The sequence below is a fragment of the Myxocyprinus asiaticus genome, chromosome 2 (assembly GCF_019703515.2).
Source record: "Myxocyprinus asiaticus isolate MX2 ecotype Aquarium Trade chromosome 2, UBuf_Myxa_2, whole genome shotgun sequence".
Taxonomy (NCBI): Eukaryota; Metazoa; Chordata; class Actinopteri; order Cypriniformes; family Catostomidae; genus Myxocyprinus; species Myxocyprinus asiaticus.
Window position 1 is genome coordinate 15240534 of NC_059345.1, and position 13636 is coordinate 15254169.

The 13636-nt window shown below is 40.2% G+C and overlaps 2 protein-coding genes across 3 annotated transcripts in view; both read right to left on the reverse strand.

Annotated features, from left to right (window-relative positions):
• The window catches only part of sdhaf2 (succinate dehydrogenase complex assembly factor 2), a 487549-nt gene that overhangs the window by 17308 nt on the left and 456605 nt on the right, over positions 1-13636 (reverse strand). The window lies entirely within an intron of this gene.
• polr2l (RNA polymerase II, I and III subunit L) lies at positions 1170-2658 on the reverse strand. Its single transcript, XM_051715742.1, has 3 exons — positions 2418-2658; positions 1916-2027; positions 1170-1472 (listed from the first exon to the last, which is right to left on the reverse strand). Exons 2-3 carry the CDS (start codon positions 2008-2010, stop codon positions 1364-1366), a joined length of 204 nt encoding a protein of 67 aa, XP_051571702.1. The 5' UTR covers positions 2011-2027; positions 2418-2658; the 3' UTR covers positions 1170-1363.

The following is a 13636-nucleotide window of genomic DNA, read 5'->3' on the forward strand; positions in this document are numbered from 1 at the left end:
GAAGAACACGCAGCACTACATATGACGTAAAAAGGGCACCGCATACCAACATGAAAATATCATCCCAATGGTGAAGTACGGTGGAGGGAGCATCATGATTTGGGGCTGCTTTGCTGCTTCTGGGCCTGGACCACTTGCCATCATTAAGGGAAAAATGAAATCCCAAATTTATCAAGATGTCCTATGGGATAATGTCAGGGTGGCTGTGTGCCAGTTGAAGCTCGGTAGAAGTTGGGTGATGCAGCAGGACAATGACCCTAAACATCTAATTAAATCCACTATATAATGGCTTAAAAAAAAGAAAATCCACCTTTTGGAGTGGCCCAGTCAGAGCCCAGACCTTAACCCAATAATGATGCTGTGGAATGACCTCAAGAGAGCCATTTACTCCAGACATAATAAGAACATGGCTGAGCTGAAGCAGTTCTCTAAGAAAAACTGGTCCAAAATTCCTTCTGAACGTTGTGCAGGTCTAATCCGCAGCTATCAGAAACGCCTGGTTGAGTTTATTGCTGCCAAAGGAGGATCAGCCAGTTATTACACCCTAGGTGTTCACTTACTTTTTCCACCGCACTGTGAATGTTTAATGGGATTTGTTCAATAAAGACATGAAAGATTATAATCGCTTGTGTGTTGTTAGCTTAAGCACATTGTGCTTTGTCTATACTTGTGACTTTGATGAAGATTAGATTACATTTTATAACCAATTAATGCAGAAAACCAGCTAATTCACATACTTTTCTTGCCACTGTATTATCCTAAAACTAAAAAATTCTGAATTATGCTCAGAGCTTTTTTTCCATAAACAGCAGTTCAGAATGACCACAGCTGTCAAAAAAGTTAAAACCTCTTTCTCTAAACTGTTGGTGAATAGAAAAGTCTGAAGTACGTTATCTAATATGGAAAAATAACATCATACGGGTTTAAAAATACATGAATGCAAGTAAATAAGCTAATTTTCACTTTTGCATGATTAATTCCTTTGTTTTGCTTTTATGTACAAACACTTACATTATTAAAGATGTATTTTCAGAACAAAAATGTCAAGATAGCAGATTTGGGAAGACCATATTGTTTTAAAAACAGGTAAAAGAATGCAAAAGAGGTATTCAAGTTATACATACTCTAAGCTATCATGATATTAGAAACGTAATGAAATCTACAACATATACATTTCAAACTTTATTTAACAAAATGCAAGTAATCAAAAATCCAATATCACAAGCATGCTTCAGATGTAGTTTACAGAAACAGCCATGTACGGGTCTGAGGCCATGCCTGTGTCTCTTCCATTATGTTCATTGAGTCAATAAAAATGTAAGAATTTGAGCAGAGGTCCATCTTCTACTGTACTGAACGCTCATCACTTCTCCAGTGGTGCATAATTCAACAACTTCTCAATAAGATCCACGTGGGCCAGAAGCATCCGGCGACAGCAGTATCTCTTCAAACCCAGAGCATCAAGAGCATCACTGCGAAAATTTCAATTATAAACCACCCGTTTCATATAAGACATGCAGAAAAATCCTGTTAATGTCATGTCTTTAAAAAAAAGAACATTGCCATTATTCATTCTCCCTGATGTCATTCCAAATGTTTGCTGTGATTTTTTTTTTTTTTTTGTGCAACGATTTGTAAAAATGTATCCTCTTAACTCTTTTCTATACAATGACAGTTCATAGTGACAATAAATAAATAAATAATCCTGTATCTCTTCCACTAGAATCATCACAAGTCAATGAAACTGCATAAAGATTCTGTAACTTTCCTCTATCGTGTCCATGGAAATAATGCAGGGTAAATAATAAACAGCATACGTGTTTGGAACAACATCAGGGGTGAGTATAAATGACAGAATATTCATTTTGGGGTGAATTTTACTTTAAATAAACACATGAAGCCATCATGAACTCACCCTTCTGTATACTCTGCTTGAAGAAGACCTAAATATGCCTCCCATTTGTTCCCAACAATTTTCCCACAAGTGAAGCAACGCACGGGGATGATCATGGTGAAGGAGAAGAGGCCTGAATCAAAAAAGTACGAGTTTATTAGAAGAGGGCTGAAACTGAGATGGTAGAAGTGCCACCAATGTTAAGAAAAACATTTAAATTAATCCGTAGGCTGTTATAACTCCCTTCAAAACACAAAGCTACATTAAAAAAAAAAAAAAACAGCGTTAAGATAAACACAATCTACAGTTTCACAGTAATTCATGTTAATATATATGTTTGATTGAAAACTTAAGCTGTCAATAACAGCACACTGATTACAATAACGCTAAATAAAACTACATTACTACACTTTAGATGTAGATAACTTCGTTAGCTAAGAGCACACAAATAAACACTTACATTCAGATTATGTTAATTGTTTTTAAGATGCCAGATCAATTAAATATTAAAATAAACATTTACCGAAACAGTAGCGCACTCTCCACGTTTCTCTTACGCGGCTCAAAACAAACGCATTACAACGACGTCATTTCCTAGTTGCTTCTGTTCAGCGGGCGCGGGCGGAAATACGGTTATGAAAAACGTTCCGTGACCCACAATAAAAGCAAGCAACGTGATAAAAATAGGTCAAACTTGGGTATTTACTTCTATCTATCTATCTATCTTAGATAAGCCAGAAATAATTTAGCACATATAGGCCAGAGATCATTTAGCATAGACACCTCTATTTAAATGAAATCGGAACGCCCAACGGTCAACAGATGTAGAAAGGAAATCCCGCCTTACAGTTAAAAGAGCCAATCACCTTTTAGATACAGACATCGCCTGTCAATCACCTCGATAATGCGCATGCGTATTAGCTATTCAAGCCGAGGAAAAATATATATATATATTTTTTTATCTGATGTAAAGCACAATTTATGATACCAGCTATGTCAGATTTTACTACTGATTTGAAATATGTTCTTTAATTATAATTTTGACCAACCGTTTAGGAGAGTTTGGGCTTTTCCCATTCAAGTAGGTAGGAGCTGCACTGGCATGGCTGGAAATAGCCTCCCGGGAGCGTTCCAAAGATGGCCGACAGTGGACTGACTTGCTAGAAAGACTCTGGTTAGGCTTAGGATGTAGGTTAGGGTTATTTTATAGTAATTATAGTGAGTTATATATATATATAAACAGTAGACTTATTCAGCCCCGCCTCTTTTCCGTGCTCCGCTCTTCCGAATTTTGTCATCTAACTTCCTGTTTGTATTGAAGCTAATGAGAAGAGTTGTTTAAAATGGATTATGTGTGGGAGCACAGAAAGTATTTTTCACCAGGAATTGGTTTTGTGAGTCTACAGCACCCCTTTACTATGTCAAAATGCTAGTGAGGTGTTTTTTCTGTCACAGCTGCAGAGGTCAATTGGACCTGGCAGATCACATTCAGACAGCTGTGACACACTGCACCTTTTCATAATACAAGCGTTTAATTATACAAAACTGATACAAAAATTTATGTGTACTGTACATACAGTATATGCAACATAACTGCAGTACTTATAGTGTCATAAAAGTGCTATGTAAGTGTAAAATGCATTCATTTACATATTTCAAAATATTAGACTTTCATACACTGGTGGCCAAAAGTTTGGAATAATGTACAGATTTAGCTGTTTCTGAAAGAAATTGGTACTTTAATTCACCAAAATAACATTCAGCTGATCATAAATTATAGTCAGGACATTGCTGATGAAAAAAACAGTACCATCACTATTTGAAAAAAAGTCATTTTTGATCAAATCTAGACAGGCCCCATTAACAGTAGCCATCACTCCAACACTTTATCCTTGAGTAATCATGCTAAATTGCTAATTTGGTACTAGAAAATCACTTGCCATTATATCAAACACAGTTGAAAGCTATTTGGTTCGTTAAATGAAGCTTAACATTGTCTTTGTGTTTGTTTTTGAGTTACCACAGTATGCAATAGACTCGCATGTCTTAAGGTCAATATTAGGTCAAAAATGGCAAAAAAGAAACAGCTTCCTCTAGAAACTCATCAGTCAATCATTGTTTTGAGGAATGAAGGCTATACAATGCTTGAAATTGCCAAAAAACTGAAGATTTCATACAAAGGTGTACACTACAGTCTTCAAAGACAAAGAACAACTGGCTCTAACAAGGACAGAAAGAGACATGGAAGGCCAGATGTACAACTAAACAAGAGGATAAGTACATCAGAGTCTCTAGTTTGAGAAATAAATGCCTCACATGTCCTCAGCTGACAGCTTCATTGAATTCTACCCACTCAACACCAGTTTCATGTACAACAGTAAAGAGAAGACTCAAGGGTGCAGGACTTATGGGAAGAATTGCAAAGAAAAAGCCACTTTTGGAACAGAAAAACAAAAAGAAAACATTAGAGTGGGCAAAGAAACACAGACATTGGACAACAGATAATTGGAAAAGAGTGTTATGGATCTTAACCCCACTGACATTTTGTGGGATCAGCTAGACTGTAAGGTGCATGAGAAGTGCCCGACAGGACAGCCACATCTATGGCAATTGCTACAGGAAGCGTGGGGTGAAATGTCACCTGAGTATCTGGACAAACTGACAGCTAGAATGCCAAGGACCTGCAAAGCTGTCATTGCTGCATGTGGAGGATTTTTTGATGAGAACTCTTTGAAGTAGTTTAAGAAGTTCTGAACATTTTTTTCAAATTGTAATAGTAAGTTTTCACATTATTAATGTCCTGACTATACATTGTGATCAGTTGAATGCCACTTTGGTGAATAAAAGTACCAATTTCTTTCCATAAGAGCAAAATCTGTACATTATTCCAAAATTTTGTCCACCAGTGTATATGTAAAACATAATTTCAGTGTAATTTTATATAGACAACATGCCCAAATAAATGAACAATAATTGTAGAAATAAACATGTATGGCCATATTTCTGTTTGGGATAACATGTCTGTGTAAGTGGTTTTGTGTTTATTGTGAGGTGTTCACAGAAGTAGAATATAGTAGAATATGGAATAGTCTCAATAAGCTTTGTTATAGAAAACAAATGTATAGTTGGTCTTTCAATTAATGTTTGCAGGGGGAAAAAACATAAACCAAGGTAGGAAATTACACAAAATGTTTATTAACATAAGTTATGTCAGTCAGATGAAATAATAGAAAATACAGTAACCAAACTGTATTTAAAAATTAAAAAAGTAACCAAACATTTTCTGAATTAAATGTTCTCTGACTTCTGCTCCTGCAGGATGCATTCTTCCTTGATGTGGGTTCAGTGGATCATCATCATCAGTAGCAGCAGCATGACCCCCTCTTCCTCCTCAGGAAGTTGAAAAATATCTGTGACTGCAATGTTGTGATTGGACTTTTTGAGGAGTTTTGGGGAAAGTCAGCGTGGTTTTCATAAGCTGTAACATAAAAGGTGTTACTGCTTTCACAGCCTTGCTGACCTAAGACTTGCTGAGCCACAGGCCTTCACCAACCACCTCCATAAAACTTCCCACAGCACAATAATGCAGTGCAGCTAAGAACTTCACTGCTGGACTTAAGGTGAAGTTTCTTCTTGTGGCCCTCTAAAGCTGTGGTTTCACAACCTGCAGCAATTCGAGGGTCTTGGTCCTTGGAATCCAGAATTTTCTTATGACGTCGTCATCAGATAGAGGGTCAAGTGAGGAGAAATGAGTTCTTATGTAGGCATTTATACACTACCTGACTTCTGCGTTCCCCTTCTGTGCTCAAGCTGTAGGATTCTTTGTAAAGCCGCCATTGTTGAGCATTTGATACACACATACAGTAGAAACTGTATTTATTAGGAGAGTCATTAATATACCTGCTACTGATGTACCTGAGGAATGGATAGAAACACCTTGGTGGCTAATAATCATCTAAGTTAACTAGCTAAATGTGTGTTTCATCAATGATTTGTGACAGTAATAGGGCACAGCTTAATTGATTATCAGATCATTGTATTCATTTGTTAATGAGTTTTTGGTTTTAAAATAGGCTGTTTTAATGCTGTTTTTTTCCCATAGTTTTCATGCTGTGGCTTGGGAAAAATGAGAAGTAAGGCCTCTCTTGAGAATTGTCCGAGGATTTAAATAAAGGATGTGTTTTTTGTCATGTTTGGCTCCTATTATCATGGTTATTATCTTGTGTATTGAGAAAATATTTACATATAGCCAGCTTTAGTTCATTGACTGTTGTAGTGTATGTGATGGTGGGTCATCACCACTGCAAAACAATAAAGGTTTGTATTTCATTCCATACATAAGATTCTTAATCACGCTTACAGCATATAATTTATTAATGACATTATTCTGGTAGTTGATAATGAAGTAATGACATTGCATGATTCACACAATAATTGCTTAAATTTGATCTGGCATCCCAATGCTACTGTAATGCACCATGTCACAAGTATCATCTATTATGTGCTCATTTCTACATGTCAAACTACTGAATGAAATCCCAGTGTATTAGAAAAGCACAAACTCAAAACACATGTTAAAAAAAATATTTTTCGTCATCAAATGGGATATTATATTTTGTATTTAAATTCAGATTGTGAAGGGTTTTAACTTCTCTGTCACTGAAAAGTAACTTGAAAATTTTATGTTTGTTGCCATGCAGCACCACACAGCTTCACCAGAGCCCCTTTTGTCAGACCCAGTCTGTATCTTTCACTCCATATATATTTAATTCGATATCTTTCATTGTGTCAAGAATGAAAGTGGCATTCTTATTGGTTTTTGAAAAGTGTGCATATGTATGTGCTCTAGTGCGGTAAAACGAGGTAAGAGGGAAACCCCACTATTGCAGCTCAATGCTGCGAGAGGTCGTGATGAAAACAACCGCAACAGAGGGGTATGTGAAAATAAAGCAAAAAAAAAAGAAAAGAAAACGGAGAACAGAAAATAACAGAAGTAGTCCTCAGATGCCTTGTTCGTTATTTACAGCAGCGTCATGGGGAAATAACATTGCTGTGGAGCTGCTTACTGACCAAACCGCTTGTGTACTGTAGTAAAGATTATGCCACTTACAAAGTGCATATAAAAGTAAATGTCTATTTCGTGTCTTAAGCAGTTTTTTCACAATAAACATCTTTCTGTCCATGTAAATGAGCTGTTATAATTTGATATCCATTTGATCTCTGCAGAAGTTATTACTCCACCCCCTGAGTAACGTCATTAATGACAGCTCCACATTGTTGAACCAACATGGTTAGAACGATGGATGTGCAACATAGTTACTCAGGAAACAGTCGTGACTAGCTAGTTAGTTTCTCTAACAATGCATCGTACTATGATGATTAAGCAGTGAGTTACGTCATTGTATGGGAAACGCACCTCAGGTTTAATGCTTAAAAAATCTGCTTACCTTAACTATAACGCGATGGGTGAATGGCATGAGAAGATGGTGAGAGGTGACTTACAGAAATATTTTTAATGACTTTGTGTTGTCTCTTGTGCAGTCATTGAGTCTGTCCTCTGCACTTCAGTAACTGTCTTATTTGGTGCAGCTACGAAATCGGACATCAGAAGACTACAAAGGACAGTTTGGACTGCTGAGATGACTATTGGTTGCCCCCTGCCCTCCCTTCAAGAACTGTACACTTCCAGAGTGAGAAAAAAGGGCTGTAAAAATCACTATGGACCCCACTCACCCAGCCCACTACCTTTCTGAACTGTTGCCTTCTGGACGGTGCTACAGAGCACTGAGCACCAGAACCATCAGGCACAGGAACAGTTTTTTCCCTCAGGCTATCCATCTTATGAACAGTTAAAACTGCCCCATTGGGCAATAATTATGTGCAATACACAGTTTAGTCTATTTATATTTATCCAACATACCATACCTCTTCTGCCATACATTCCCTTGTATCTGTATATAACAGATTTGTATTTGTATATTGTACATATAGATGTGTATATATATGTGTATGTGTGTGCATGTATGTGTGTATATATATATATATATATATATATATATATATATATATATATATATATATATATATATATATATATATTCTCTTATTGTGTATTTCTGTATATACTTATATTTTCTATTCACTTTTTATTTTTATTCTATTTTTTTATTATCTCTGTCTTGTTGCTGTATTGTTTGTGCACTGAAAGCTTCTGTCACCAAGACAAATTCTTTGTATGTGTAAGCATACTTGGCAATAAAGCTACTTCTGATTCTGATTCTGAAATGATTGTTCATATAAAATAGCCCAAATTTCAGGTGAAACCGATTCGATTTCAACAGAAGATCTTTCATTTTTTTTTATATTAAATGTACATCCTCAGAGGACAATGCAAGTAAGCTTAAACTTTGGTAAGGTTAAAATAGTAGACATACAATAAAACTGTAAATAAAAAAAACACAAAGAAGGGGAATTTAATAATGATGGGGATGAAATTAATTTTACTAACAACGTAATATGCAGTAATATATTACTGCATATTACTACAATCATACACAGTTTTCATTATTATTTCTTCTGAACAAGTACTTTGTTTGGCAGTAAAGACTGCTAATTGAGATAAGTATACATTCATACCCAGAAGTGTGTACCTAAACATTTACTGCAAATTTACCTCATTAATTAAACGGTAAGCACAATATCCCCTGTGAAGTATGATTAATTGATCATGTCAAGTTTTTTCAGGTATCTTGTCTTGTTGTGATGATATAATGATTGATTTAGTCTTGAATCCGATCTGATGTTTCTCAAAAACAAAACGTTTCCACAATTACACATGTAACCTCAGTTCCCTGAGATGAAGGGAATGTGACATTGCTGTAAGCACTATGAGGAAGTCCTTCTAGACGACCTTGTTGAAACCCTTATACAATCAACTTTGAAGTAGTAGTGCGGCCAGCTTTGGCAATGTCTTGTTCCCTTCATCTTAGGGAACAGAGGTTACATGTGTAACCGGAGATGTTCCCTATCGATTCAGTTTACTCGACATTGCCGTAAGCACTATGGGGAATGATATCCCATCACGCCGCATTATGTGACATTACACTCTCAGAGTTATAACACTAAACAGAGATATTCATAAGGAGTTACAGGCCACAGGCCGACGACTTACAAGTCATATTAAAGTGTATATGAATAGTCCCACATGGCGGATGCCAGATGAAAATGAATGTAGTCTGGGATCTATATGAACCATATAGATATACACAGTATAGTTTATTAACCCTCTCACAACATGGTTGGAAAAGTAGGTTTTATCTCTTATGGGAGTAATTATGACTTTTAAAGGGGCAGTTCAACAGCATACAATTAGGTGGCTGTGCTGATTATAGTCGGTAGCTCACCCGTAATAAGGGCTTGGGCTTACCTGCTTGAATGTAAGAAGCACTCTATACAGAGAGGACTTGTGAGGAGATGGACACCACATCCAGGTTATAAAATCTCGCAAACATGTTTTGTGAGGACCATCCTGCTGCCAAACATATGTCCTGAATGGACACACCCTTTGTCCATGCCCATGAAGAGGCCATGCCTCTGGTTTAATGCACTTTGACACCAATAGGGCAATTCGCGCCCTGTGATTCATAAGCGAGGGCAATCACATCAACGATCCAGTGGGAGAGCCTTTGTTTGAAGACGAACATTCCTTTTGTGCATTCTCCATATCAAATAAAGAGCTGATCCGACAGCCTAAACTGACAGGTGCACTCAACAAATGTATGCAATGCCCTCACTGGGCTTAACATATGCATAGTTTGCTCTTCATCTGAATTAAATGGTGGGGGAAAGAAGGCTTCCAAACGAACCACCTGAGCCCTGAAGGGCGTTGATAAAACCTTAGGCACGTACTGTAGCCTTTTCTAGGTTTAATAGTGACTTTTGACAGATCTGGACCAAACTCCAGACATGAGCTGTCAGTCGACAGTGCCTGCAAGTCACCCACCCGTGCAGTCTTTAAGGAAAGCACCCACAGCTCAACAGGTTCCAGTGGCTCAAACAGGGAATTTGTGAGTGCCTTCAGCACCAGATTTAAGACCCAAGTCGGCACCATAGCAGGGCAAGGGGGGTTCAAACGCCTCGCTCCCCTAATGAACTTTATGACTAGATTATTTTTGCCTATCGACGAGCCAGCCTCCAGGGCATGGTTTGCTGAAATAGTCGCTACATAAACCTTGAGCATTGACAGGGTTAGACCAGCATCCAGCTACTCTTGAAGGAATGTCAAAATTTCAGCTATGGGGCAGTTCACTGGGTCTTTACCACATGAAGAGCACCAATTTGCAATCACGCACCATTTAAATGCATAGAGGCATCTTGTGGATGGTGCTCTAGCCTGTAAAATTCAGAGGCCACACATGTAGGCTCCATTCAGAGGCCACACATGTAGGCTCCACAGCTCTAGCTGGGGATACCAAATCGTCCCTTGTGCTTGAGAGAGAAGGTCTCTCCTCAGCAGTATTTCCCATGGAGGGCCATCCAGTATTTCTATCATCTCCGGAAACCAGGACTGATTGGGCCATTTTAGCGTAATTAACAGAACTGTTTCCATGTCCACTCTGACTTTGCTGATGACAGAATGAAGGAGGCGCACCGGGGGAAATGCATTACTTGCGTTTCACTGGCCATTTGTGAGCCAGCGCGTCCACGCCCAGCGGGGCTTGGAAAATGGAGTACTAAAGGGGACAGTGGGCATTCTCCGCAGAGGTGAATAGGTCGACTTCGGCTTTGCAGAATATTTCCCAAAGCCTCATTACTGTCTGAGGATGAATTCTCCATTCCCCTGGTAATACACCCTGGCATGACAACAGATCCGCTCCGAAATTCAGACAGATCCGGAACATGTGTCGCACGCAATGAGAGGAGATGACGCCCGCTCCATTGGAGGAGGCATTGTGTCATGCTCATTAATTGTGGCGATCGGAGTCCACCCTGGAGATTTATGTACGCCACTACTGTTGTGTTGTCTGAACGAATTATAATGTGGTGATTCATGATGTGGGAATGAAAATCTCTCAAAGCTAGAAAGATAGCCAGTAGCTCTAGGCGGTTGATGTGCCATGCCCATTTCGCACCTGTCCTGGTGCCGAAAGTCAGGCGTCCATCACATATCGTGCCCCAACCTGCGTTGGATGCATCTGTGGTCACTACTTTTCTTCTGAAAATTTGACCCAGCATAACACCCTGCTGGTTGAAGGCCGGCATTGTCCATGGTGCTAGAGCAGCCAGACAGCGGCGAGTCACCACGATTTGCATGCGCCCGAGGCTCCAGGCGCGTTGTGGAATGTGTCGCTTGAGCCAGTACTGGAGAGGTCTGATGTGTAACAGACCTAACGGTATGACAGCGGATGCTGCCGCCATAAAACCCAGCATTCTCTGAAATGACTTCAGTGACAATGTTTTCCCCAGTTTGAACTGAGATAGACACCGAAGAATGGTCTGTACACGCTGATTCGTGAGGTGCGTGCGTTTGCTCACGGAGTTGAGACAAACTCCTTAAAAGGAGATTTGCTGGCTGGGGAAAATGTGCTTTTTGCCCAGTTGACATTCAGACCCAGATATTTCAGATGGCAAAGCAGCAAGTCTTTGTGTTCGCTCAGTAGTGCCTCTGATTGGGTTAGCGATAACCAATGGTCGAGGTAATTAAAAACACGCACACTGTTCATTTTCAATGGGGCGAGCGCCACATTGATACATTTCGTGAACGTGCGGGGAGCCAGAGACAGACCGAAGGGAAGGACTTTGAATTGATACGCAGTTTTCTCAAACGCAAATCTCAAAAACTGCCTATGACGCGATGAAATTGGTACATGAAAGTACGTGTCCTTCAGATCTATTGACACAAACCAGTCCTGAGGACGGAAACAAAAAGTTAACATTTTGAAAGGGCACTTCACGAGCGCGCGATTCTAGTGTCTTAGTTCTAGAATGGGCCAAAACCCGCCATCCTTCTTCGAAACAAGTTAATAACGTCTATAAATCCCGCTGTGTGTGTCGCAGTCTGTCTCTATCGTGTTGTTTGCGAGGAGACTGTAAATCTCTGTGCGCAACACCGACACATCTTGTTGTCGGACCACAGATTGCAAAACATTGGTGAAGCGAGGTGGCCGGCTTACAAACTGAATTGTATAACCATGCTCGATCATTGTTAACACCCAGTCAGACACGCCCATGAGGGCTCGCCACGCTTTCAAACAGCAAGACAGCGGTCTTATTGATTCAATCGCTATAGGAGATAGAGCGCTGCTCACCATAGGGAAGCGGTTGAGCATAATATGTGGGGTGAATGATATGTGAAGAGGAAATGGCCCCTTTTCTGAGAATGTGTGAGCATCCCGTGTTTGTACAAAGGACGCTTTTTTCTCTTTTGTGAGAACAATCACTTTTTGAATAATACACAGAGAAGCAACATTTTGAACTATGTCCCATTCTTCTTCGGCTCTGGGCCATGAATAACGGCAAGTTCTGGGCTCCTCTTCATGGGGCTGGGCATGTCAGGAACGTTTCTATTGATTGGCCAGAGTTTTTCTGTCTGCGCGTTTTTCGCGCTGAGACGGCGGGTGCTTACATCTGGGCAACAGTTTGCATGGCTTCTCTGATGACAGCAAGAGATGGATTCTTTGCCGGGCGCTGACTGGAATTAGATCGGGAGCGTGCCGGGAAAGGGGAAGTGCTACTACTGATGGCAGAAAGTGTTTCATCGCTTTAGACTGTTCTTCATCACGTTCATACTGCACAGTTGAAGACGTTAGATTGGAAGTTCAGGGGGCTCGCAGGGCTTGTGCCGGCACGAGGTCCACCCCTAATTCTTCCAGCTCAACCTCACTGCCCTGCCGTGCCTCCTCATGTGGTCCCTCAGGACTTAACACTGAAGAGGCGGGTGGGCACGAGAAGCTGGATCTTCCCTCAGAACTAGAATGATCCTAGAGCACAATGTCCAGAGATTCATGCCCTCGCAGTGAGGGCAGTCTGTCTCCATGAGAGCTGCTTGTGCATGGGCACAGCCCAGGAAGTTAACACAGCTCTCATGCTCATCAGGTGGCGGGATGTGCCATTTGCATAAGACATTTGCAGAACGACATCTTTAAAAAGACCCGTATCACACAAGCGGCTCTTTTAGTTAATATTGTATATATAAAAAGGATACAGTAACTCCAGCCAGAGCGCTGTGGGAAGCAGGTAGGAGTCTTCGCTGAAGCATCGCGTTGATCATCAACAAGTGCCTGAAGCGAAGAACCCATTCACCTAGAGCGTCTTCGACGCCGATGTGGAGAACACTTCACCAGAACACAAAGGGGAATGGAAAGCCTCTCAGTGCAGGCACTGAGCACAGGCGACGAGTTGTCCTGTCCGTGTCTCTCTGAGAAATTCCGTCCACTGTAAGTGTATATCGACTGCGAAGCAGAAAGGGTTCCAAGACGAAGATGAAGTTCGCAGTCTTGAAGGAAGAAAATTCGGAAGAAATGGTGAATGAGTGCCCACTTATATAGGCCAACTGCGTGCCTGAAGGGGCGGGGCTCAGACACCATTGCCAATCAGAGGATTGGCATGATTGTATAAGGGTTTCAACAGGGTCGTCTAGAAGGACTTCCCCATAGTGCTTACGGCAATGTCGAGTGAACAGAATCGATAGGGAACCACGTATCCAGCATATGGTGGATTGTAGCCACAGTGGTCTTCTTTCAG

What these genes read in the sequence shown, in the direction of transcription:
- polr2l (XM_051715742.1), bottom strand. Translation starts at nt 2,010, where the DNA reads ATGATCATCCCCGTGCGTTGCTTCACTTGTGGGAAAATTGTTGGGAAC. An exon ending in CAAGCAGAGTATACAGAAGG is followed by an intron (nt 1,473 to 1,915) that starts GTGAGTTCATGA and finishes AAATTTTCGCAG; the next exon opens with TGATGCTCTTGATGCTCTGG.